Source organism: Harmonia axyridis, chromosome 7 (genome assembly GCF_914767665.1).
Source record: "Harmonia axyridis chromosome 7, icHarAxyr1.1, whole genome shotgun sequence".
Classification (NCBI taxonomy): Eukaryota; Metazoa; Arthropoda; class Insecta; order Coleoptera; family Coccinellidae; genus Harmonia; species Harmonia axyridis.
In genome coordinates, this window is record NC_059507.1 from 23,123,314 (window position 1) to 23,146,365 (window position 23,052).

Below are 23,052 nucleotides of genomic sequence, written 5' to 3' on the forward strand. Positions count from 1 at the left end.
ACAAAATCTAATCAGTGCATTCACCAGGTTTTTAGACATCCCAGGTGTGCACTACCCTTCTCGCTAGGTACTTCACTTTAGTGCAGATTAATTTTGATTCTGTGCGGAAATCGCTTGATAGATTCTTTCAATTTTAGGAAGAAACCTTTGGATGGCAGTTCAGAATAAACTCACTGATTTCTTTCACAGACAGATTCTGTAGTTGTTTTATATTACTTAAAAAATTGAAAGGTTTTCAAATCCTATCTCAATTGCTACAATGATAAATTTCAAAATTCCATTATCATGGAATTATTAATTTTTCTAAAACCCTATTTGAGCCAATTGTCATTTATCGCTTTCTTATTTGGTATTATTTCTATATATTAATATTCTGAATTTTCAAATTCAAATACACCAGTAGTTACTTATACATTTTTTTTTCGAAAAACACTAAATGGATTTTATGTATTTTTTTATCAGCATGAAAAATTTTGAAATTCATCATTGAAATAATTGAGGTACGATTGAAAACCTTTCAATCCTAAACATGATATGAAACAAAGACTATAAATTTTCTTGTGAAAAAATCGGTCGGTTCATTATAAACTGACATACGAAGGTTTCTTACAAAAATCGATCAAATGATTTCTGCACAGAATCAAAATGACTCATCACTGAAGAACCTGTTAAGAAAGGTATTTTACACCCTTAATATAACTACATGAACTAAAATTAGAAAAAGCATTTCTCATAACTGTTATAGGTACTGTCCATCCTAATTCGAGTTTTGTCCTGTCGAACAAATAAAAATTGTGTTGATAGACCTGAATTGAGAAATTGCAGGGGGAAAAGTTAGGTTAAATTTCATGTATGACCCAAAAATTAGTTTGAAAGCATGCGTATTTTAAGCAAACACCGCCAGGCTCAGAAAAATAAACGAAAAAAAAAGCCTAGTCTGATATGAGGTCAGGTTTGATGTTAAGAATGAAAAAACTAAATCAATATTTTGGGTGACGAAGATCAAGTTAGGTTAAGTTGGTGCCTAGCCTTTCATCTGATGAAAGTGAAAGATGTAATAGGGGAGCTTAGGAGAAATAAAAAAGATAAATAATAACGAATCCTCTATCTGGATTAGAACCCAGAACTTTACTATGACTCAAAGAAGTGCCCATACAATAAAATCTTCAAAAATAAAGAGGAAATAAGGGAAATTAGTCTGGTAAAATTAATAAGTTTATATAACGCTAGGATTATAATATTGCAGGATCGAAGACTAATTTTGAACTCAGCAATAAAATCTACTGACTGCTTAACTAAGCATCAGAAAGGTCAGGTTTAGCAGAATATCACAGAAGGTTGACAAGGTGCAGAAATTCTGTTCAAAATCTCAAGTAAGTTGGCAAACCTGCATAGTATAACCAACATTGCTTAGGTGTGTTTTGATGATTCCTGAGGGTTCAAGTTTTTGAATATTCGAATAGAATATTTGACAGAATTTCAACCTCTTTTGAACTATTCAGTGACACTCATTGATCACATAGAAATATTTTAAATTTTCCCAAATATTTCTTGAAAAAAAAAAAAAAGTAAAATTCAAAGAGACCACCAAATTGCAATTATACGCAACGTGTCATCAGTGACGTCACTTGGAAGTATATATAATCAAGTGCTTCCAAACTTAATTCATCGGAGTAATGAAATTATTCAAGAATAAGTCTTGAATTTATTACAATGTAATTACTATGTATATCAATCTGTTTGAGGTTAGAATTTAGTGTAGTTTTAAGTGGTCTAAGTTTTCAATGAAATTTTTATAGGTAACAATGAATCTCTCAAAACTAAAATATTTTATTGTAGAAAATGGCGCAGAAAAACACAAAATGCATAGCAATGAAAATGAAAACGACACACTCGTTTACTTCGAAGTGACGTCAACAAGTTCTCCCAATTCAGTTAATTTCTTGTCATATGATGAAAGGTTTTGCATATTTCATAAAATATTTTCTGCCACATTAATCTAGTATATGATGATGTTAATAATTAGGTCAATATTTTTTATACTGTCAAATAGCCTATTGTAAACTCAACAGTTCCCCAGATTTGAATAAATGAAGAATACTTTGATATTTTAAGCTGGAACACAAAAAAACTTGTTGACAATAACTTGGAAAAAATAACTCCTCTTTGGAGCTTTTTTAGTCATCGGATATTTTAATATAGCTCTAGCATTGAATTTCTAACAAATTTATTACACTAGTTGAGTGTAACCATATTCATGTCCATGAAATTTTTATTTATCGCCGTTTCCACTCATGATGTTGTATTTCAAGATGCATCTCATTCAAATCAAGATTAGGATTACAGGCAATATGATCAATTTCCAGCAAAATCAAAACAGTAAAATCCCCACAAGGTACTCACCCTAAACTCTGTATTAGTTGGTATATCAACAAGCTCTTCACTAAGACTATGAGATCCATTTTCTTCGAATTTTGGAGAAGATCTTCTAGGTTTTTTAGCCACAGTGCTTGGACTACTCATTGCAGCATCTTTGGACATTCTTTTGACAGCCTGATGGAACATAAAATACAGGTAAGGATAATTCAATTCAAAGATACCTCAAAACACACCTTTTTGGGTTTTTTGGGCGTTTCATCTTCATCTCTATCTTCAACAATAGCTGGCATCTCAATTTCATAATTCGGATCGGCCTACAAAGAGCATTAGTTTTAAATTCAATCAAAAATAGGACAAAAATGGGTTTCCTCTATATGAAATATCATTTTATTCAAGGAAAATGTATGATGATGATTCTAATTCTATTGACATATTCTATGGAGATTATTAAAAAAGCTATAATGCGTAAATTTAAAAAACATCTAGTGGCAACAAAACAAGAAAAAAAATTACTCATCCACAATAAAATTTGTTTGTAGAATTGCCACAAAATAAAAGAAAATAATTGTAATAAATGCATAGTTCTTCTTTTATTGAAAGCTATTCAATATTGATTTTCATCTTCAAATATGAAATAATGGAGAAATCATTATTTCACACAAATTATCTTATCAGTTATTATGAACTGTAGTTGTGCTCTCGCAATTAATAACCATTAGTGAACTAGCATCTCTTCTTATAAATCAAGACACTCAAATCAATTATAGTGTATACAATATCACTATTTCACATTGCGAAATTTTTAAAAATTTTAGGCAGATGCAGGCTTGTTTCTGTTCTTTAGATTATTTTGAAGGCTTATTCAATGGCGACCTTATCATTATCAGAAGGAAAATATCAATTTTTTTTTACTAAATTGTTAATCAACACAAATTCTATCTGTTGAAAATTAACCAATAGCAAGAATTTTCTACAAATGGAATCAGAAAACTGGTTCTAATATGGCAACAAGCGTTTGCACATCATATTTATAAGATATTGAGAATAAATACTCTGATTTCTTCATTTGAAATTATTTGACAATATTTAATGTGTGTAAACTGTTTTTTCCACAACCAATGAAATAAATTTTCCTCACAGAGAAAATGAATTCATCTACTTTCCAATAAAAATTAGGCTTGAAATATGCATTTTTTTCATTGAATTTATTACAGTTATTCAATGCTCTGAAGAGAAGATGGAACCTTCAACAGATTCGGAAGGAACCATTCCCCACAAGTGACACTTATGATACATAAATAATAAGTATCAATAATTCAACACAAAATTCTATTATAATCAGAAATAACAGAAGTAAATTAATTTTTAAGAACAGATCATCTCAAACAAATTCATCAACTCAACTACACATTCAATTTCAACATTAACAAATAAGGATGTAGGGGGAAACCAATCTTAATTATTTATATTTAACATCCATATGTAAGGAAAAAAGGTTTCTCAAAACATTGCAAAATCAGATGACATGATGCTAAGTTGAGTCAACAAGATATTTTGACAAGAAATGATGACAAAAATTAGAATGTGTAATCTACTCACCTTTTTCTTTTCAATGAATTCTTCAATTTTTTCCAAAGCCTGTTTGAATCCACCAGTCTTGGATCCAGTTGAGAGCTTATCTTTGAATGCATGATATGATTTGATCTGATCAACTTCAATCCAAGCACTTAAAATTACCACATAACACAATTAGTTTCTTTGAAAGTAATAAGTTCTATTTTCATACAAATTACTAAAAGAATTAGAGTGAAATCTAGATAGAGGAATGGGAGCAAAATTAAACTATAAAAATGATAAACTTTTAAAAACTTCTTTTCAATTCTATTGGTATGTTGAAATTGAGAAATGAGAAACTTTCAACTTATTTCTATGTACCAGAAATTCTCTATAATTCCTCCAAATCTAGCACTGACAAAGATGTTTGAAAGTTATTCATGAAATTCTGATTAACTTTCGATCCACTCAAAAACTTGCTGATTAGCGCTCTAATAAGCTAGAAATTACTCTTTCCAAATATTCACATCCTTTAAATACTAAATATTTCGGAAATTCACAAATATCACATGATATTCACTTAAGGGAAAAACAAACCCAAAAGTGAATTAAATAATAAGTTAATGATGACCAGATAAAAAATCAGTCCAGCACTTAGAAACCCTTTCAGCATTTATTCACAGATTACTACAGATGTTTCACTCTATGCATTTACAAAGGAAATCGTCACCGGCGTTTCGTTGACCTCGAATTCGCTCTACTCGTATTTATGAATGAGTTCGGGGTGAATCGGGGTGACCAATCAGAGAGCTAGATTGATTCTTTCGACTAATCGCAGCGATAGTTCAATTTGAATCGTGGATTTTGCGTTCGCTTAGGTTATGTTATTGAAATGACGGTTCTAAGAAAATAAATTTTATTTTGTTCTTGCTTGATTTAAAATATGAATCGCAAATAATTCTACATTCAAATATTTCTCTCAAAGTAGGATCGCTGCTCGAGCTCTCCTTGCAATCATAGTCTGCCGTAAACAGAGGAGTCATTCGTCAGTAAGACGAAAAAGATTTTTTGAATCTCAGAGATACCAAGCAACCCTTAGAACATTAATGAGATTTTAAGAAGCAACCAATAGACGTTTTTTTTAGAATCATGCTAGTATTCCAAGGAATTTCATTTTTGATACATACTTTCATACTCAGTTATTTTAGTGTATTGTTAGAAGTGTGGTGTAATTTTTAATTCTTGAGGTGTGATAAATTTAGCTTGACATTCAATATTCAAAGAGAATAGGAGTTGAATATAAGCAGTCGGGTGAATTCAAAAATTTGAATGGGTTAATCTGACAAATCACATGCGTTTTGAACTTTTTAGAAAGAGTGGGAAGTTCGGTTATCTTTGTCATTTTTTACTACAGTAGTTCATAGTGAAATTCAAGGTCAACGAAACGCCGTGCCTAAAAACGGCAGAGTGAATTGTCTGGTTAGTCTGTGATTTATTGAACTAGTTTTATGTGGGTTCTAACGAGAAATCACTTCAATCAACTTTATCTCCAACAAATTACACCAGAACTCTGTGGGTAATCATTCTAAGAAAGTACTCACTAGTTTTCAGATCCGAAAAAATAGATCCATTGACAATTTTTCTTGCTGCCTTTCTTTGGGGGTGGATTCACAACCTGAAAATCAACACTTTTAGCACTACAATCCAGTATTCACGAAAATATATATTTTCATTAGATTTAAGAGGTTAGTTGCGCTGAAATGCTGGGTATGTAAATAAACGTAGACGCGCGCAGAGGAGGGAATAACGGTTAGGTTGAATCGGCATCACTTACTTGAGCGGGCCACGGTGGGTATCCCTTCATTTTAGCCCTGAAAAATTTTTTTTTGTGAAAATTTTTTCTGCACTCAATAGTCGAACGAGAAATTGTTCGAATTTTCATTTATAACACTCACCACACAAGATCGCCAACTTCAAATTTACTCGACATTGTAACCTTCCACCTAAGACGGCTTCACTCAAACTGATGTTAAGTTAAATAATATTTTTATTTGCCTTGTTGCCGCTCCGTAGTCGCGTGCTTTCGATTCTGCGCAGTAACGAGCATCCAAGACATTAATAGTAGTTCAAAAATATTAATGAATTTTGTATCTACTTCTACTCTTGCATGTTCTTCCTTTATAAATTCAAATCCAATAAGAAAAGCTAAAGATGGAATATACACTTCAAGAATTTTATTTTTTCGTCAAGCTGATGAAAGTTTTATGTTGTGGATAACAAACAAATTGAAAATAATTTGGAAAAATTCCCAGTTTTTTGTTCAGACTCGTTCTAGGAGCATAGTTATCTCAATTTTTTATGCCTTCTCTCTGACAATATGTCGCTGTCAATCGTGTCAGTGTGAAGTAAATTTTTTTTGTATTTTTGTTACCCTTATTTATACTAAAAATATTGAGTAGTGATTCATTCTTATCAATTAATTACTATTTTTCTTCTATTAACAAAAATTTGAACAACTCCAGTTGAGTGGAGAGCGAGTTTTATCAGCTACCATCACCTAATATGATTGATTGCGTTAATAATTATTAGTTGGGGCATGCATGATTAAACGATGAGTAGTTTGTCTATTCAATAATCACCGGAAGTGGTGTAAGCTTTAGAGTGAACTTTGAATTAATCACTAGACGATTGATTTGGGGGAGTTATGGAGTTGTTGGTTGCGAGAGGTCACTATTTTTAGTTTTTCATCGGAATGTTCAGAGAATATTTCGTTCGGCACACGTAGATGATGTACTTCCTGGAATCTGAGGTGAAGTGAATTCTTTCTTCAGTGTGTCTCAATGATCGCAGTATTGTATTTTCACTATTTAAAATTGTTGAACACTTATGACCAAATATGGATGAAGGAACATTAAACGATTTACTCGAGTGTTCTGTATGCTTGGAACGGTTAGATACTTCCAGTAAAGTACTTCCTTGTCAGCATACATTCTGTAAAAAGTGTTTGGAAGAAATTGTTTTAAAACACAAAGATTTACGATGTCCAGAATGTCGGATATTGGTAACGATAAAGGTAGATGATTTACCACCTAATGTTCTCTTGATGAGAATATTAGAAGGTATGAAAAATGCTCCAAATTCGCTAAAACAAAGAAACTGCCGATCTGGCCAGGTTCAACCAAATTTGTTGCACCAAGCTGTACAACCACCTGCGAATAACACCCCTGAGCATATTATCTCACCCAATAAATTGAATGCTGCTCATGTCAATCACCAACCCTATGCAAAGGCTCTATATGATTATGCACCAAGAGAAATGGGGTAAGGCTGTTTCTATTTCAATCAAAAATTTACTATGAGATGAAATGTTTGCAAGAAGAAAGTACAAAGAAGAATTTTACTATTATTATATTTTTAGGGATTTAACATTCAAAAGAGGAGACACAATTATACTGAAACGAAGAATTGATAACAACTGGTATTATGGAGAATGCAATGGTTTACAAGGAGTATTTCCATTGAGTTATGTCCAGGTATTTGACAGATGATATTTGTGTTAGTTGTAACCTAATCTAACTTTGTCTTTAGATTATCACCCCAGTACCAAGCCATTTACCACAGTGTAAAGCTCTCTATGATTTTCGGATGACAAATGATGAAGAAGAAGGTTGTTTAGTCTTCAAAAAAGGAGATATAATCCATGTTATACGAAGGGTTGATGAAAATTGGGCCGAAGGGAAGTTAGACGGAAAGATTGGAATTTTTCCTCTTGCCTTTGTAGAATTAAATAACTTGGCAAGGTCTCTTATGAAACTGTCTATAAAGTAAGTTAGTTGTTTTAGAATTAGAGTTCGCTCGATAAATATCTAAATATTTGTCAATTTCAGCGTTCAACCTGGACCATCCAAAGTTGCACCTCCCACCCCGACGGCTGAAGAAACTGGTACTCCTCTTATACCTACCAATCATTCAAAAAATGTAGTGCCACAGTCCAAAGGTAACCCACCAGCAGCCACACCAAAAGCACTGCCAACCTCAGATTCTAGCTCAACAATAAGTTCAGGAAGTTCCTCGACAACTACCCCCAACGTTTCATCAAGCAATACGTCTTCAAGCTCGAGTACTGCCCCTTCTTCACCGGCGTCGCCCCCTTCTAGGCCTCAAGGAACGCCCAGCAGGAACTTCATACAGTGAGTACATATAGATTACACCTTTTTAAAAGGGTATACATTGATTTGAAACGAAAGTTATTAAATAATGAAAAAAAGTAAAAACATTATAAATGTTTTCAATGAAATACTTCAAATGAGTTTACTATTCACTTCGAAATAATCACAAAAGAATAATGGTAACTCACGCTTGCATATGTCACTTGATCTTTTATATTTACAAGTGACATCATATTTATGTTATTTGAAAATATCCTCTTCTCATGTGCTCAATAAAATCACTGAATAATTTGAGACTAATCTGTCAAATGGTTTATTAAAATTGTTATTGTGTCTCTTATCCTTTATCTTTAGAGCAACAAAACCGAAAGTTATTGGTATATTTTAATAATTGCTTAAATTTTTTATAGGATACCCGAATTTGTCGGTCGTTCTAGTGCCACAAACACCCCGCAAAGGACCACACCAGGATCCCACCAAATGCCACATTCGAAAGAGAAAAGACACAGTTTCACGGGGCTGTCCCATCCCCAACACAACTCCCATCGTCTCTCTGCCGAGATCACCGACAACTCTCACCTGTCGTCGCCTCGAAGGACCAACGAAGAGGTGCAGCTACCTGCCCCGTACATCGCTCTGTATCCCTACAAGCCTCAGAAGCCGGACGAGTTGGAACTGAAAAAGGGTGGTATTTACATGGTGACGGACCGTTGTCAGGACGGGTGGTACAAGGGCACCTCTAACCGCACCCAGAAATGCGGGGTATTCCCCGGTAACTACGTTTCTTTGGCGCACGGCCTCACGCCCGCACAGATCGAGTCGAAATCGTCCGTAAGTCGAATTCGGAGCAATAAGAACGGTTTGTCGAAAGGCTTGGGGGCCCCTCCCGAGCTCCCCCCGCGCGCGGTCAGCCCTTCCGTCGCCCCCAGCATCTCGTCAAGCTGGCACGGGCAACAGGAGGGAGTGACTGTGCCCCTGGGACGGAGCACAAGCGCCATTATGACGAGCGGCGCTCAGTTTTTGGCTTCTGCGAGTTCTACTAAAAATACTGATAAGGTTCGTGCTTCTTGTTGTGTGTTTTAATAATTGTACACTTGCTATCTGCTTGATTTTTTCTTTGAAACGTTTGGTTTGCTATTTTGCAACGTGTTTTTTGATTTTGCTTTAACTTTTTAAACCCTTCTAATGTTTTATTTTTGGGAGTTTGAATTGATGTGGGATAAGAATTGTTTATTGTTATTGTGTTGGCATCATTGAATCACTGCATAAGTGTCAACTGTCTACCTAGGGTATGCTCCGTATATCGCCGAGAATTTCAGAGCGGTTACTAGTGGTTTCCAATATTTCAGGCAACCTGCTTCCCACATATAGACCACTTGACACTTGTCAACTTGCTCAACAAAATTTTTCATTGACAGAATTTTGGAGGTTATAAATAGTTAATCTCTTTTAATTTGTAAACAAAAGTTATTAATAGCTCAGAAAGGTTTAGTTTCATAATTAAAATAATGAAGTATTTGCGGGTTAGATGTCATGGAAAATGTTCATGAACAATAATCTGAAAATTGAAATTACAACTGCCAAGACGAGTGGGCGTGATTACCGAACCTAACCAGAATAAAAGTACGGTTGCTCTGGTGACAGATAACTCACCGAAGTTTGTGGAAATAGTTGTTGCTTTTTGAGGAATTTGATATATACGGACCACCAACTCAGTAACCATAGTAATCAAGGTGATATACAGACCATAACCCTAACAAATTGAGGAACAATATGGCAGATAATCACGGATGCCAACGGAAGAACAGTAAATATACACAGCACAATTTATTTACACCTTGAGTTTGTTAATTATGGGATATTCCGAAAACTGCCTACTCACCTACAGAGATATGTTGATTAAAAGATAATAGAATTATTAAAGCAACGCCTCTTTGTTCTCTATTTAGTGCCACTTTTAAAATGCTACACTTGATGTTACCAATAACGATGCAGGTTCAGTTATACGATTTAATCGTACTGTGTGTAGCATTTCCTAGATTTTCATCATAACGTCTAATCGACAGATCACCAGAACTTGAGTAGGCATGATTCTTACAGATAATATCAGGGATTATTAATTGATTTTCGGATGATGCCACCCTGAAACAATGCATAAACTTTCAGTTTTTTCCTACAGTCCAAGGAACGAAAAGAACGCAGCACAACGGTGAGCCTGATGAAGAGACTTGCCAGCATGAAGAGGCCGAAATCGCCTCCTAACTCTTCGTATTCGATGGATAATCCAGTTTTCGAAGATTCATCTCTTACATCCACCGCCCAACCTGTTCATGTAAGGTAAGGAAAGAACTTGTTGCTTTGAAGAGTTAAGGGTAATTTTTATGCTCGAAATGTGTTCATCTAATAAAACGAGGGATTTGATTAACTATAAGCTTTCTGTGTTGACCTGATTAAACCAGAAATTTGTGGCAATTTTGAAAGATGAATTAAGTACCTTACAAAGTCCAAATGTGACAGGTTATTCATCAGTTTCATGTATAATATAACAAGTTTGTTTTATTATATTGCTGAAAACTTTTGCTACCCGATTGTTCAACAGTTAGAAAATTCTGAGCTTTGCAACCGTAGTCTAGTCGGAAGGTTAACTAGGAACAGGGATTACAGAAAAACAACCCAAACAGACAAAAATCTACACAAGTGCTCTAATCGCCATCCACAACAAAAGCAGGGGAGCCAAGACTCTTGTGAACAAAAAAGGTTGACGGATCACCTGAGACAAACCTGCCTCTGCAATAGTTATAGCTTGAAAGAAATTGTCTTAGCATTGAGACAGGTCGACAAACAAGAAAGGAAAGGCTCTTGAAATAATTTTCAAGGAGGAAAGTTTGCTCTTCATGACTTACAAAATCGGAAAACTCCTTGAAAGATACAACATCGAACCAATTTACAAACCATTGCACAACTTGAGAAGTCTTGAAGTCTTGAGAAGTGCATAGGATAAAATCCATCAGCTTTCCATGGCTGGCGTTCAAAAGGTTAAGAAAAAGTTTACATCTGAATTATAAAAGTCCAGGACCAAGAATGGTGTTTCTGATTGAAGAACTCTAAAACATCTAGAGGAACTATCCAAGATTGAATATGGGAGTGTTCCAATAGCATCCAGTTGAGAGAGAAGTAGCCTGAAGTAAGTAACAATCTACAACCAAAAAACCTGTTGCTTACCGCAGTTGTAGGCAAATCATCGAGGGAAAAACCGACAGGGCCACATCTTGAAAGCTCGGAATTTTCTATTCTATTGACTAGGTTCGTCCTTCGGAATTTTCCTTTTATATTGCCAGACTTCTCGCAGTCGCTTATTAAATCCACAATAACAATAATTTTGGTGTGCTACAAATGGTCCATTCCCTACAGATCAGGCTCCTGTCCCAGCCAACTTCTTCAGGTGCACTCGTCTGATCATCGTTTGTTGGGATCCTCTTCCCAGCGCTTAAAGCATAAAGACCGCCCTAGTGTTCTACCCTCACACAGGTGTGTTGCACGATTTTTTTGTAAAAAGTTTTGGACACCTTAACACCGCTTTTCTTGTAAATACATAATTGTGTGCTTTTCAACTAATAACTATTGTGCTCTAATTGTTTTCAACATCATCTTTTGTTAACACCATTCAGTAAATTTTTTTCCAATGATTCAATTATTCTTAAAATTCTTCAAAAATGTTTAAATTATTCCATTCAAATCAATGATTAATTTGTATTGTTTGAGATGGTTCCATAAATTTTTTTTCCAAATCCAAATTTGAATTTCACAGAGATTTAGGTAAATCTACTCCAAAGCAAAATAATTCATTCAAACAAAAGCATAACAACAAGAATACAAAAACAGGCAGGCACACATCAAATTTTCAGTGAGTAATATTAGTTTTATGTTTAAGTAGTGTTGCTTCCCCGTTACTATGTCTTTTAGATAATTTTTTATGTTATAAGATTTAAATTGTTTTTTTCTTAGTAAAAGGTGAAGTACAAATGGGGTTCATTTAGTTTTTCTAAAATTTTGCTGTTTTCCATTTTAAAATGTGCATGATGTAACTCAGTTACCTATACAGGATGTCCCTAAATTGGAGGTACAAATGAAAATAAGAGATTCCTCGGATAATTTTAAGAAAAAAGTCTCCTCTATGTACAGGGTGGTAAAGTTTGATTTTTTTATCGTTTTTTCTCATTGCATCATCCTTTCACAAGATATTCAATTGAAATTGGACATGAATATTACAATTTAGAGTGTATGCCACGTAATATGCCAATTCTGATTGATTTTTTTTTTGGAAAAATGCCCGTTATCTTTAATCACAACTTTTTTACTGTACCTTGTTAGTTGTTAAAGAATTAAAATAGAAGCGTTGATTTAGAAGTGAACTTTTTGGTTATTTGTTGTTTGTCATATCTGCTACCAATTTCGAGAAAAAAATTTCAAACAATTATTATTATTATTATTATAATAAATAAATTGGCGCTGAGGCTAGGCCTATAAGCAGCTCTAAATATACAAAATTATATCAAAATAAGTTGACAGTGTCTCGAAAGTTCTCTCGAAATCCTCAGGAAAATCCAAATTATCATAAAAATCCCAGTGGTAAGCTGCAGTGATAAATGTCTATTAGTTTAGGTAGTTTTCCAGCAATGATAGTAAAAATTCAATAAACCCATAAAATCATCACAAAAAAGTACAACTACAAGAAACAACTTATATCTAAAACAAAGTGTTCTCGAGGACATGTTTATAGGACTTTTTTCCTTAAAATTATTCGAGGAATCACTCATTTTCATTTGAACCTCCAATTTAGGAACAGCCTGTATCAGAATGAAGACGTGTTATTATACAGGATGTTCCTAAACTGGAGGTACAAAGAGATGATTATTTGTTCTCGAAATTCGAATTTTCCAATATTCTTCTTGATTTTCTATGGTTTTGATTACACAACCAACAAGAAATTTCGCACGGAGCTTTAAATTGAAATCCTACATTCAAATTATAATATTTACTGAAACTCTAGTCGGATTTTGCTCCTTAACAAACCCAACCGCGGCATCCGAAACTACCCTGAAAATTTCCAAGTTCTAGGTCTTTCCGTTTCAAAGTTGACATGTATTCGGCCGGACGGATCAACAATCAAATTTGAGGATGGATTCGTCATCAGTGACTCCAACTTTATCGTTCAAGATCATTCCCCGCTCAAAATTCGAAAATTACAAACAATTTTTTTTTCTACCTCCACTTTAGGAAAAGCCTGCTCAAAAGAACTTTTAATACTATGTTCATTTAGATACATCTTGGTTGTGGAAAAAAAACGACGAGCCTAGTTTCATATATTATTAACAACTTCAAATGATTTCTAGAAGTGTGGAATCGACATCCACCCATTCTACATCGAGCCCAGAGGTACACCGTCATAGAAAGTCGAACTCTTTAGACGCTGGGAACAGATCGAAAACTGCCACTCAAACAGTTCGTGAGCGATATCGCTGTATAACCCCCTATCCTGCCAACAGTGAGTATGAGTTGGAGTTACACATCGATGATATCATTTATGTACACAAAAAGAGAGATGATGGCTGGTATAAGGGGACACAACAGAGAACAGGCAAAACTGGACTTTTTCCAGCAAGCTTTGTTGAGGCTTTCTGAAGTTTAGAGGTTGTCATTAAAATTTTCTAATCGATATTTTCAATTCAGAATGGTGCGTATATTGTAGAATGAACCAAAACTCATCGTTTGATCTACACATTTCTAGAAATGATTATAACAGGGTGTCCTATAAATATCGCAAGATATACTTCATCCAAACCTATCATTACCCGTTTTGCAGTGGTAGGACTTATTTTTTTATGGGCCAGCCTGTGAGTTTGTCATTGAATGTGTGATTAAACTAATACTGTTATTGCGTAATTTATTATCTTAAACCAATGTTTATTACATTGAGTTTTTAACATGATTTATTTATCTGTTTATATAATAATTATAATTGCATATACCAATTGCTCATGATTTTTGTAATATCAGCTCTATTTGCTTTGTATCGAGAACCTTATTTAAACATTTGTGATATCGGATATTAATCTCTTAGCAGCATTTAATTGCATCTTAAAGGAATAAGTAGATACATTTACCTCTCTTGATATTAACCTGTTCATTGAGGCAATATAACTTAGTGCAATAATATTCTTGAATTGTTGGTGATACACGATTGCTATTTATTTTATTTATGTATCTGTCTTATTTAGGGTCCTGAGATAATTTGAATTGATTTTTTCTGTATGTAGAATTATTATCTGAAACTCCTGATTTTCTGTGTTAGTAGTATTTTTAGAAAATGCTTGTATATTTAATTTATTTATATGTTGATTATTAATCAGGTTTTATGAAATAATTTGAGTTCTCTATGGACTCGGTACTTTACTTGAAGAGCTGAAGTGACGACACTCTTGCCTATGTGATTTTTTAACTAGCTTTTGATGCACGTTTCGACTACAAGGTTGTCATCTTTAGAAACTACAGATTATTAACTCAATTACAAAAATATGCAAATGGTAAGGGTGCTACCCCCCTTGAGTAATTCTGATCTACCCTACTATTAGCTATAACTCTTTTATCGATAAGACGTTATTGGCATCATTGTATACAATGATAAAATTTCTAGTGGTCTGTTCTATTTATACTTTAATTTACATTTAATTTTTAAATACCTGAATTAATTTTTCTTGAATTTTGTGGGAGGTATTACCTAATACTATCAGTTTTTGTTCTAAAAAATGATTTTATGTTGACTTTTTCAAGAATATTTCAAAGTTTCTTATGGGTTTTGGTTGAAAAGAAACTCACATAGTACAAACTACTAGAAATACTCTTACTACATATAAGTGGGGTAGTGGGGTATATTTCACATGATTTTGAAATTTAGCTAGTAACCTGTGGTTTCCGATGAGAACATTGTAGTCAAAACGTGAGTCAAACGCTAATTAAAAATTCCCGTGAACAAAAATGTGGTTACTTAAAATTTCAAGTAATCATGTTTTGATAAATTTATTGAATTTGTATCTATGTTGCCATTTTTTAATACTAAATTATATTAATATTTAAGGTAATCGATTATCGATAAAAGTGATTTTATGTGGGACAGGATTTTTATAAACTGCTACACCTAATAATTCTTGATGGTATGATTTCAATTATGTCCTTCGAAATATTCCTCTATGGTGAAGAAATTCAACAGTCTCATAATATCACCGAAACCATGTCCATGTAAAAATTTAAATGTATAGTGTTACATCACTCAAAATTTCGTTGATACTTTCCTATTTCCATTGTCTCTGTTGCTTCTTTTTCCGTATTCTGCTCCATTGTTGTCCTTCAAGAAGAGTTTCCTGTGAATTTCATGTTATATGTTGAATGTTAGTTTATAGTAAGTATTAATTCTGCTGTGCTTTGACAATACAATGAGCCATCGTAGCCAGTTATTCCATCTTTTCTATGTTACTATCGAGAAATTTTGGAGTGCTTAGGTGGATGCCTAAAATGAACATCATTTGAATGTCTGAAGTTTAATGCAGAGAAATAATATTCAAAATACCACACACATCATTTAGGTCACTATAACAGGTTTAAATGTCCGAAATATCAAAGGACCCAAGGAAATATTTGAAAAAATTCACCTTTTACCCGAGTTTTATGGACATAGCAGTTTGGAAAATCCCGTCAAAATAATTTCAGTTAGGCCATGTAAATCTTAATCTTGCATTTTTGGAATTCACACCATGTGTTCAATGATCTTTAAGTATGTATTTTAGATAGTAAATGATGTAATCATATTCATATTATAGTTACTCATAGTAGATAATTCATGACATTTAAATTTTTCGTGGTGGTGGTGGTGATTTTTTTATCGGTTTTCTTTTTGTTGACTTCATTGTATAGATAACATGACTGATTTTTTTCTAAATAATATCATTAGGCTTCATGTTTATTAGGGATCATGTATGTTTGAAATATATCTGAAACGGTATTTTCTTGTTTTTTTTTTTTTTTAATTTTCTTCAGAAACCATTGCCAAAGATGAGTCTTTCTTAAAAGGCTATTTGACAGTTCAAAAAAATCTCATAACACGTGATGAGCAACTAACTGAATTGGGTGAAGTTACGATGATGTCTATTCGAAGTTAACACAAGCATCTATTGTATTGCTGTGACTTTCAACACTTTCTACAATGAAATTTGCTAGTTATTTTGAAAGTGAATAGATTCATATTTTCCACACAAAACTAGTGAATAAAATAAGATCAATACTTACCTTAAAATGATCTTCACAAAAAAACATTCAAATTAATGATTAAAACTAACGCTTTCATATATTTCATACTTCCAAGTGACGTCACTGGTGCGATACCTTAGAGAAAATTGGATTTTGATGGCCTTTTTAAATATTACTATTTTTCTCAATTGAGCATGTCAATTTTTTATATGATCAATCAACAACGGAGGATAATTTGAAAAATCTGTCTAAGATATTGTTATAGAAACACTCATTTTTTTCAATCATCCAAAGAATCAAAAGCAGTAAAGATCCAAATAATTCTTTTTATTATGAATACAAAACAACTTGATAAATTTTTGAGAAAAAATCAATTATAATTTCTTGCTAGATTTTATTCACTTTTACAAAATTTAAGAATATCTCTGTAAGGAAAATGCAGGATTTTTTTGATGGGTTATAATAATGATGAATAGTTATGTTTCATATTTGATATAAATCTTTTATTGTATCGGACAACAAACATATAGATAATAATACAATTTATAATATACACTCATTGAAAGACAATACTTTCTTTCTGTTAAGCACCCTTTACTTTACTCACAAGGCATTCTCAATTCATCGATAGATTTTTTCTTCTAATTCAATATTTCATAGTTTTTATTAATATATACAATAACGATTTTTTCTTTAAAAAGGCACTTAAAACCTATTTCATCTGAAATATTACAAACCTTATTTACTAATGCCGGTATCATCACATGGCAACAGTTCATGTAGAAAACATTGATCTTTGATAAACTAGTGATGTCCTAAAAATATGGATATTTACACGTTATACAATCAAGTTCCAAAACAGAACCCTTTAATAATCATAAGGGTTGATATCAAGAAGAATACAGTTGGAATACATAGAAATACTCCTCATCAATTGAATGTGGATACAAATGAGAAACATAAAGACAATATAAAAACATATACTTAAAAAATTTGATGTAAAAATATTCGATTCAAATTGCCTCGACAGTATTCGATATTCTGAAGCAACAGAACGAAAAAATTAATTAAATAGGAAGACGTATATGAACTGAATAAAAATTTATAAGAAAAGTATAAAAAATTGAAGATAATAAGTGTCAGATAAGTTACGAATTTGAGGCAGTTATAAAATGTTACAAAATGGAAGGCTGGCTTATTTTTATTCCGACATATACCCTCAGGGCGATTTTTTTTGGGCTTCCTGGGCTCTCTTCTCCCATTCAGCCTTCCTTTGATTGAAATTCTTGGGCTCTATAATCAAGTCACTAGCCGTTTGTTCTTTGGGACTGTCTCCTTCTTTCACTTCTTTATCTTTTTCAGTATCTTCATTTTTAATGTTTGTTATCCAGTTGTCTGTCCGTCTTCGACTTATGAACTGTTTTCTCAGAATGTTCTGAGAATTGTCTATATTTTTCGTGGTGTTTACACTAACGCACCTAATGTAGGACGAATTTTGCTCTGCTGGCTTTCTAAGGGTGACCTCTACATTCTCAAGAGAATGATTTTCAGACCGAGAGTTACGCCTGATAGGTATAGGCTTTGAATGAGGGACATTAGACTCGATCAACGGCTCCTTCTCCTTCTTCTCCAGCTCGAATATCAGAGGTTTCTTTTGCAAATCTTCCTCATCGGATTTGCTAACATACTTCTTCTTGGGTTGAGGCTCATCTTCAACAATTTCGACCTTTAAGTTATCCTTCGACTTCTTACGTTCCTTTACAGGAGAATCTGTCTGGTTCTCTTTATCACTGTCGCGAGTTTTATCACAATTTTCGCTTATCATCACAGATAGTTGTTGACTTAAGTTTTCATTCTCAGGTTCCTTCAGTTTCAGAGATCTTCTCGCAAACACCTTCATAAGCTCAGGCTCTTCCTCCTTCTTATCCTTGACTGAAGACTTCTTTCTCATCACCACGCTTTCAGTTCTATCCCTAGACTTGTCCACTAAATTGTCAAGGCTATCCTGTGAGGATTTGTCCGTACTATCGAAGTGCTCGCTTGCGAGTGAATCTAAGCTGGAAGACTTGAAAGAGTTGATAGACTTATCTTTAATCGGGGACTCAGGTGCTGCAGTAACTGATGATGCTTTCTTTATAGCCTTTTCGTTTTTCTTGAACAAGGGACCTGTTGATGGTGGAGTTTTAGGGGATTCTGCATCTTTATCTATTATTTCCACGTTATCTTGGCTGAACTTCCTTTGGACAAAGGGCTGCTTGTCTGTATCAAAGTTGAAGACAGACTTGGATTTTAATTGTTCGGAGAACCTCTTAGGGCTCTTGGAGACCATTGAAGGTTTTCCTTCTAATGTGATCAGTGATGGAGACAACTCTTCAGATTCTGGCTGTACATTGATCTTTGTTATGGATACAAGGTGGCTAGGCTTTTCGACAGGTTCAACCTTAGACTCTTCAAGGTTAAAATACTCAGAATTGTTCTTTACATTAACAACAGCAGTATGGCTTGGTCCTGATATGGTGATGTGGCTTTTGTCCTGGAAGCTATCGCAAATATTCTTAGTTTCCATTATCTGTTTAGCAATTTCCTCATCTATATCATCCTTCTGATTCACAACCACATCACGTTTGATCTCAACCGTCTGTTGCCTTGTATGTCTTTCAGCTATCACCTGAGTACTCGACCTTCGTACCTGTTCTTCTAGCACTTTCATACTGTCTAAAGAAGAAGACTTCCCAATAGACATTTCTTTCGATTCAACACCGAAAACGTTTTTGGTAGTCGTTACCACTGAGGTGGTTTGTTTGGCGGTCTTAAAACTGTGGCTTTTGGTAAGAAGAACGTTGGCAGTCTGAGAAGTAGTTGGGAATTCTGTCAAAGACTTGAAATTGTGAAAATCTCCCTCATCCTCGTTGAGGATCAATACTTTCTGCTGGAGAGAGGACAACCCTGCCAGTTTGATTTTGTGTCTGGGTTCTTCGGGCTTGCTCTCGAAATACCTAGGTTTGGGTTCGTGAACCTCCTCCTCCTTTTGGTCTTGAGGAAAGCTAACGCTGTTCAGTCTTTGTTTCAGTTTGTTCTCCAGCTCCATTTGGAGCGGGGATGTAGATAAAGCGTCCTCTTCTTTCCTAGGGGCGACCGGGGAGTCTAGAACTTCTGACGGTACCACCCTTTGGCGGTAGGCGGCTCCAGAACGTACCGCAGGGAACGGCTTGGTCTCGTACCGGCGACTGTTAGCTTCTGCTTGTGATTCGCGAGTAGCGTACTTATCGGGCTTGAAAATCTCCTCGCTTTTTCTCCTATCCTCTTCTCTTCTCGACGAAGATTCCTCCAGTTTCATCTTCTTTTCTTCCAGCTTCTTCTCGTCGTGCTTGGCCTTCTTCTTTTTGGCGCTGCGTCTGGGGAACAGCCGCTCGAAGAAGGACCTGTCACCCTTCTCCTCCTTCTCGGAGGGTTCCTCGAGCGTGTCCTGTGACTTGCTTCCCGCATTCGATCTGCTTCTGTTCAGTTTGGCGTCCGCCGAGGTTGGTGCAACTAGACCGAGAGGAAGAGAAGAACTTTTTAGTTGGGTTTCGGTTAGAGGGAGATGGTGATTTCCTGACGTGTTACAAAGCTCTATAGCGTTGTCTGAAATGAGAATGAAAGCAGAGAGACATGAGTGATTAGTATATGATGATGTGTGGCGGTTCGCAAGCAAGAGAGAATGCTCAATGTCCGTATTTTCTTAGCATTATAAAGGCGGTCGCAAAATGGTATACATGCGTGAAATAGAAGTTTGATATTCATGCGTGTCATTGATGGTAAACACTAAGATGCATAGAAAACCTGGTGTGCCTACTATACCTGTAAAACTTTCATAAAAAACAGGAGATTTTCAGATTTATACCTACTTGATTTCAAGGGATCGCGTCTGTTTCAGATGGCGCACACATCGTTTATATTTAACATTTCTCTCGATTCTCGGCTGTCGTGACCTTTGAGTATAGAACAAAAATATTTTATCTTCTATGCTCGACACAATCTTCTATACTCTGTCATTATATTCCATTCATTTAATTAAAAATTCAATAGGAACTAAATTTATTGTGAAAGTTTGTGAAGTCTAAAATCAGTATTTCATTTTTAAACGGCGCCAGACAGATAGCGGGATTTCGAAAATTTCTGAAGAGCACCACCTTACAGAACTCTGGTGAATAAGAACACCAAAGCAACAGGTGGATATCTCAAAAAGTCTGAAACAAAATCGAACACCTGGGATTCTATACATCTTAGTAAACACGCAGACCAGACTACTTGTTTGTCAAACGTGTCAGTCTGAATGGGAACGAAGAAGAGCAGTTTTTGTTATTATTTGGTCCAATTTCTTGTAGCTTTTTTCAACGAAACCTTTATGCACTATCTTTCTTTGTTCTGTTCATATAATCTTTTAATTTTTTGTTGCCACAGGCATAAATATGTATGAATTCAGTATGAATGTTGAGCCATTAGGTGAGAGATCCTGGCCCTCAAAAAGTGACTTCATGGAACGAAATATACTAAGTAACATAGAAACCAGAACACCATTAAAATTATTTTATTTCAGTATTATTATAATTATTATTTTTCCCTATAATTAGGGAAGGTCGTATGCCAATTTATGCTTGCTTAATAATGTTTTGAGGCGCTGTGGTGTCTTAAACATTCGTGAATGCGTCTAGACATTCTAAGATGGTAAATTAAATGTGGCTTCACTATTTCTAGTATGTAATGCTGCGCGGTCTTGCTGCCTCTGAACACTGAAGTTGACTTAGGTTATTGTAAACATATATTTTTACCAAGTGTTCGGGTTTCTATGTCACTCAGTAATATAATTTTCTCTATTTCAGTATCGTAATGAGTCCATTATAGTTCTAAAAACAGTGCTGTAATGAACTCATTACAGCATCGTTTTCAGATATATTTTTCGTGTGGTTGCCTATGCTGACTTCCAATCCTATCAAATTTCGACAAACGTCAATAATTGTCAATATAATATAATTTGGGGATACAGTGGAATAATTTGCTACATTATTTGCAAATTCTCTTAATTCTGGTCGTGTTAAATCGATTTCGTCAGGCATAATTCACGAATTTAATGGGTAATTGTAAATTATATCTAAATTCGAAACATACGATTCATATTGAAATTCCGTAATCTGTCAATTTTCGTAACAGTCACACCAACTGCCAAGATACAATAAAAAAGTCACTAGGATATATAATCTGAATTTTTCATTGAATTTCGAAAATATTTCACGAAACTTGACTGAAATAGAGAAAATATCGTCTAATACTCGTTGCAGAAGGCAATTCCAACACTCATGCGTTCCAAAACTCGCTCCTTCGTCGCTCGTTTTCGAATTTCGCATTCGTGTTGGAATAGGAGCCCATTCTGCAACTTGTTTTAGAATATACTATTTGAGTTGAGTTCTGAACAATATTTTTTTCATTACACAACCTTTGAATTTTATTTTGCCTAAAAGTATTTCAAGAGGAAGAAGAATTCATTACTGAATGAATCGCTCCTTCTACTTGCTGTCCCTGTCTCACTTGGTGTCAAATTTAAGATGATTAAACTAAGAATGCAAGATGACGCCATGCAAAATATGATTATGAAGAATGTTGCTACTTCAAGGGAATTTTCTCGAATTCTCCAAAAGGCTACCTACCTTTAATAATAGCTTCAGGAGATGAACTTCTTATGGAGGAATCTTCATTGACTTCAATTGTGGTAGGCAATGTGTTAGGTAACTAATGAAACAGAAAGAAATAAAAGTTAATAAAAATCTTTTTTGAGTATGTCGGGAGTAGGTACCTGTTGAACTCTTCTTCTCCTGGGCACTCCATGTGTTTTCTTGGGTCTGACTGCTACACGATGGTGTGCCGCACTGTGGTTAAGGGGTATCGACGTTGATGTGTTAAGGTCCAAGTCTGAAGAAGATTGATAACGAATTTATATTTTTATTGGTACCTCGAGAAAAGTATGTTTTTATATGAAGTATTTCGAAAATTTCATATTAATAGATTAGCGTTAAATGACGTCCCAACTGATGGGGAGGATCAACTAACAAACCGTTCCTTTGAGTAGGGATCATTGTATTTAACGCCTTTTGTTGTTTTTATTTGAGATTATCTTAGTTGTACGTAAGGTTGTTTCCAATAGAAAAGTATAACTTCTACACAAATATGCAATTTTTCGAAAAAATGTTAAAAAATCACGAAAAGTGGTATGAACAGAGAAGTCCAAATGGATTTTCTAGTGAGGGTATTTCAGAATCCCTTGAGCTAGAAAAAATGAAAGTAACATTTTCGTGTTCGATTTTTGAGATAATTAATTTGGTGAACCAGCCTACTACATAAATAAAAATAAAAATGAGGTTCAAATTTGCCTAGCTAGACTCGACATTTTTGTAGAGTATGATACATTATTGAATTCGTAGTTTTTTTCTTTATCGCTTGAAACAATGGAAAACAGAAAAAATCTGATGACACCATTAATCTATATTGGATTATGACTACAAACCGAATTTCGTGAAGTTATCTCCAGAAACAAATGAGTTATACTGGAAAAAAGAAAATATCGATTTTAAGTTTTTTCGAAATATCTCGGGCACCATTGGAGATATTTTGTATC

The 23,052-nt window shown here is 34.3% G+C and overlaps 3 protein-coding genes across 15 annotated transcripts in view; 1 reads left to right on the forward strand and 2 right to left on the reverse strand.

Annotated features, from left to right (window-relative positions):
* LOC123684814 (putative oxidoreductase GLYR1 homolog) overlaps positions 1-6,012 on the reverse strand; it is a 29,864-nt gene extending 23,852 nt beyond the window's left edge. The window contains exons 1-6 of the mRNA XM_045624281.1: positions 5,889-6,012; positions 5,768-5,804; positions 5,535-5,608; positions 3,979-4,105; positions 2,613-2,693; positions 2,404-2,553 (exon numbers count right to left, since the gene is read on the reverse strand). Of these exons, the coding sequence (XP_045480237.1) occupies positions 2,404-2,553; positions 2,613-2,693; positions 3,979-4,105; positions 5,535-5,608; positions 5,768-5,804; positions 5,889-5,923 (504 nt within the window). The 5' untranslated portion in view covers positions 5,924-6,012. The remainder of the gene's footprint in view (positions 1-2,403; positions 2,554-2,612; positions 2,694-3,978; positions 4,106-5,534; positions 5,609-5,767; positions 5,805-5,888) is intronic.
* Positions 6,013-6,296: 284 nt separating this feature from the next.
* On the forward strand, positions 6,297-16,158 carry LOC123684813 (E3 ubiquitin-protein ligase SH3RF1). Of its 5 annotated transcripts, none has more exons than XM_045624280.1 (9): positions 6,297-7,254; positions 7,352-7,466; positions 7,522-7,757; positions 7,821-8,123; positions 8,513-8,786; positions 10,282-10,439; positions 11,514-11,630; positions 11,911-12,006; positions 13,496-16,158. In XM_045624280.1, exons 1-9 carry the CDS (start codon positions 6,830-6,832, stop codon positions 13,782-13,784), a joined length of 2,013 nt encoding a protein of 670 aa, XP_045480236.1. In that variant the 5' UTR covers positions 6,297-6,829; the 3' UTR covers positions 13,785-16,158. The 5 variants fall into 5 exon arrangements, with proteins under 5 accessions (XP_045480236.1, XP_045480232.1, XP_045480235.1 ...); XM_045624276.1 differs by having other exon boundaries at positions 6,298-7,254; positions 8,513-9,158; XM_045624279.1 differs by having other exon boundaries at positions 6,298-7,254; positions 8,513-8,933.
* Positions 16,159-16,879: 721 nt separating this feature from the next.
* The window catches only part of LOC123684810 (titin), a 147,166-nt gene continuing 140,993 nt past the window's right edge, over positions 16,880-23,052 (reverse strand). For 7 of the 9 annotated variants that reach the window (XM_045624264.1, XM_045624266.1, XM_045624265.1 and 4 more), the window contains 3 exons: positions 22,234-22,349; positions 22,088-22,169; positions 16,880-20,027 (listed from right to left, as the gene is read on the reverse strand). In XM_045624264.1, the coding sequence (XP_045480220.1) occupies positions 17,623-20,027; positions 22,088-22,169; positions 22,234-22,349 (2,603 nt within the window). In that variant the 3' untranslated portion in view covers positions 16,880-17,622. The remainder of the gene's footprint in view (positions 20,028-22,087; positions 22,170-22,233; positions 22,350-23,052) is intronic. The other 2 variants (XM_045624267.1, XM_045624272.1) reach the window with 1 other exon arrangement.

Coding starts and splice junctions, on each gene's coding strand:
- LOC123684813 (XM_045624276.1), top strand. CDS start 6,830: ATGGATGAAGGAACATTAAACGATTTACTCGAGTGTTCTGTATGCTTG. Junction 7,758..7,820: donor CTTATGAAACTGTCTATAAA/GTAAGTTAGTTG, acceptor TGTCAATTTCAG/CGTTCAACCTGGACCATCCA. Junction 11,631..11,910: donor AGTGTTCTACCCTCACACAG/GTGTGTTGCACG, acceptor TGAATTTCACAG/AGATTTAGGTAAATCTACTC.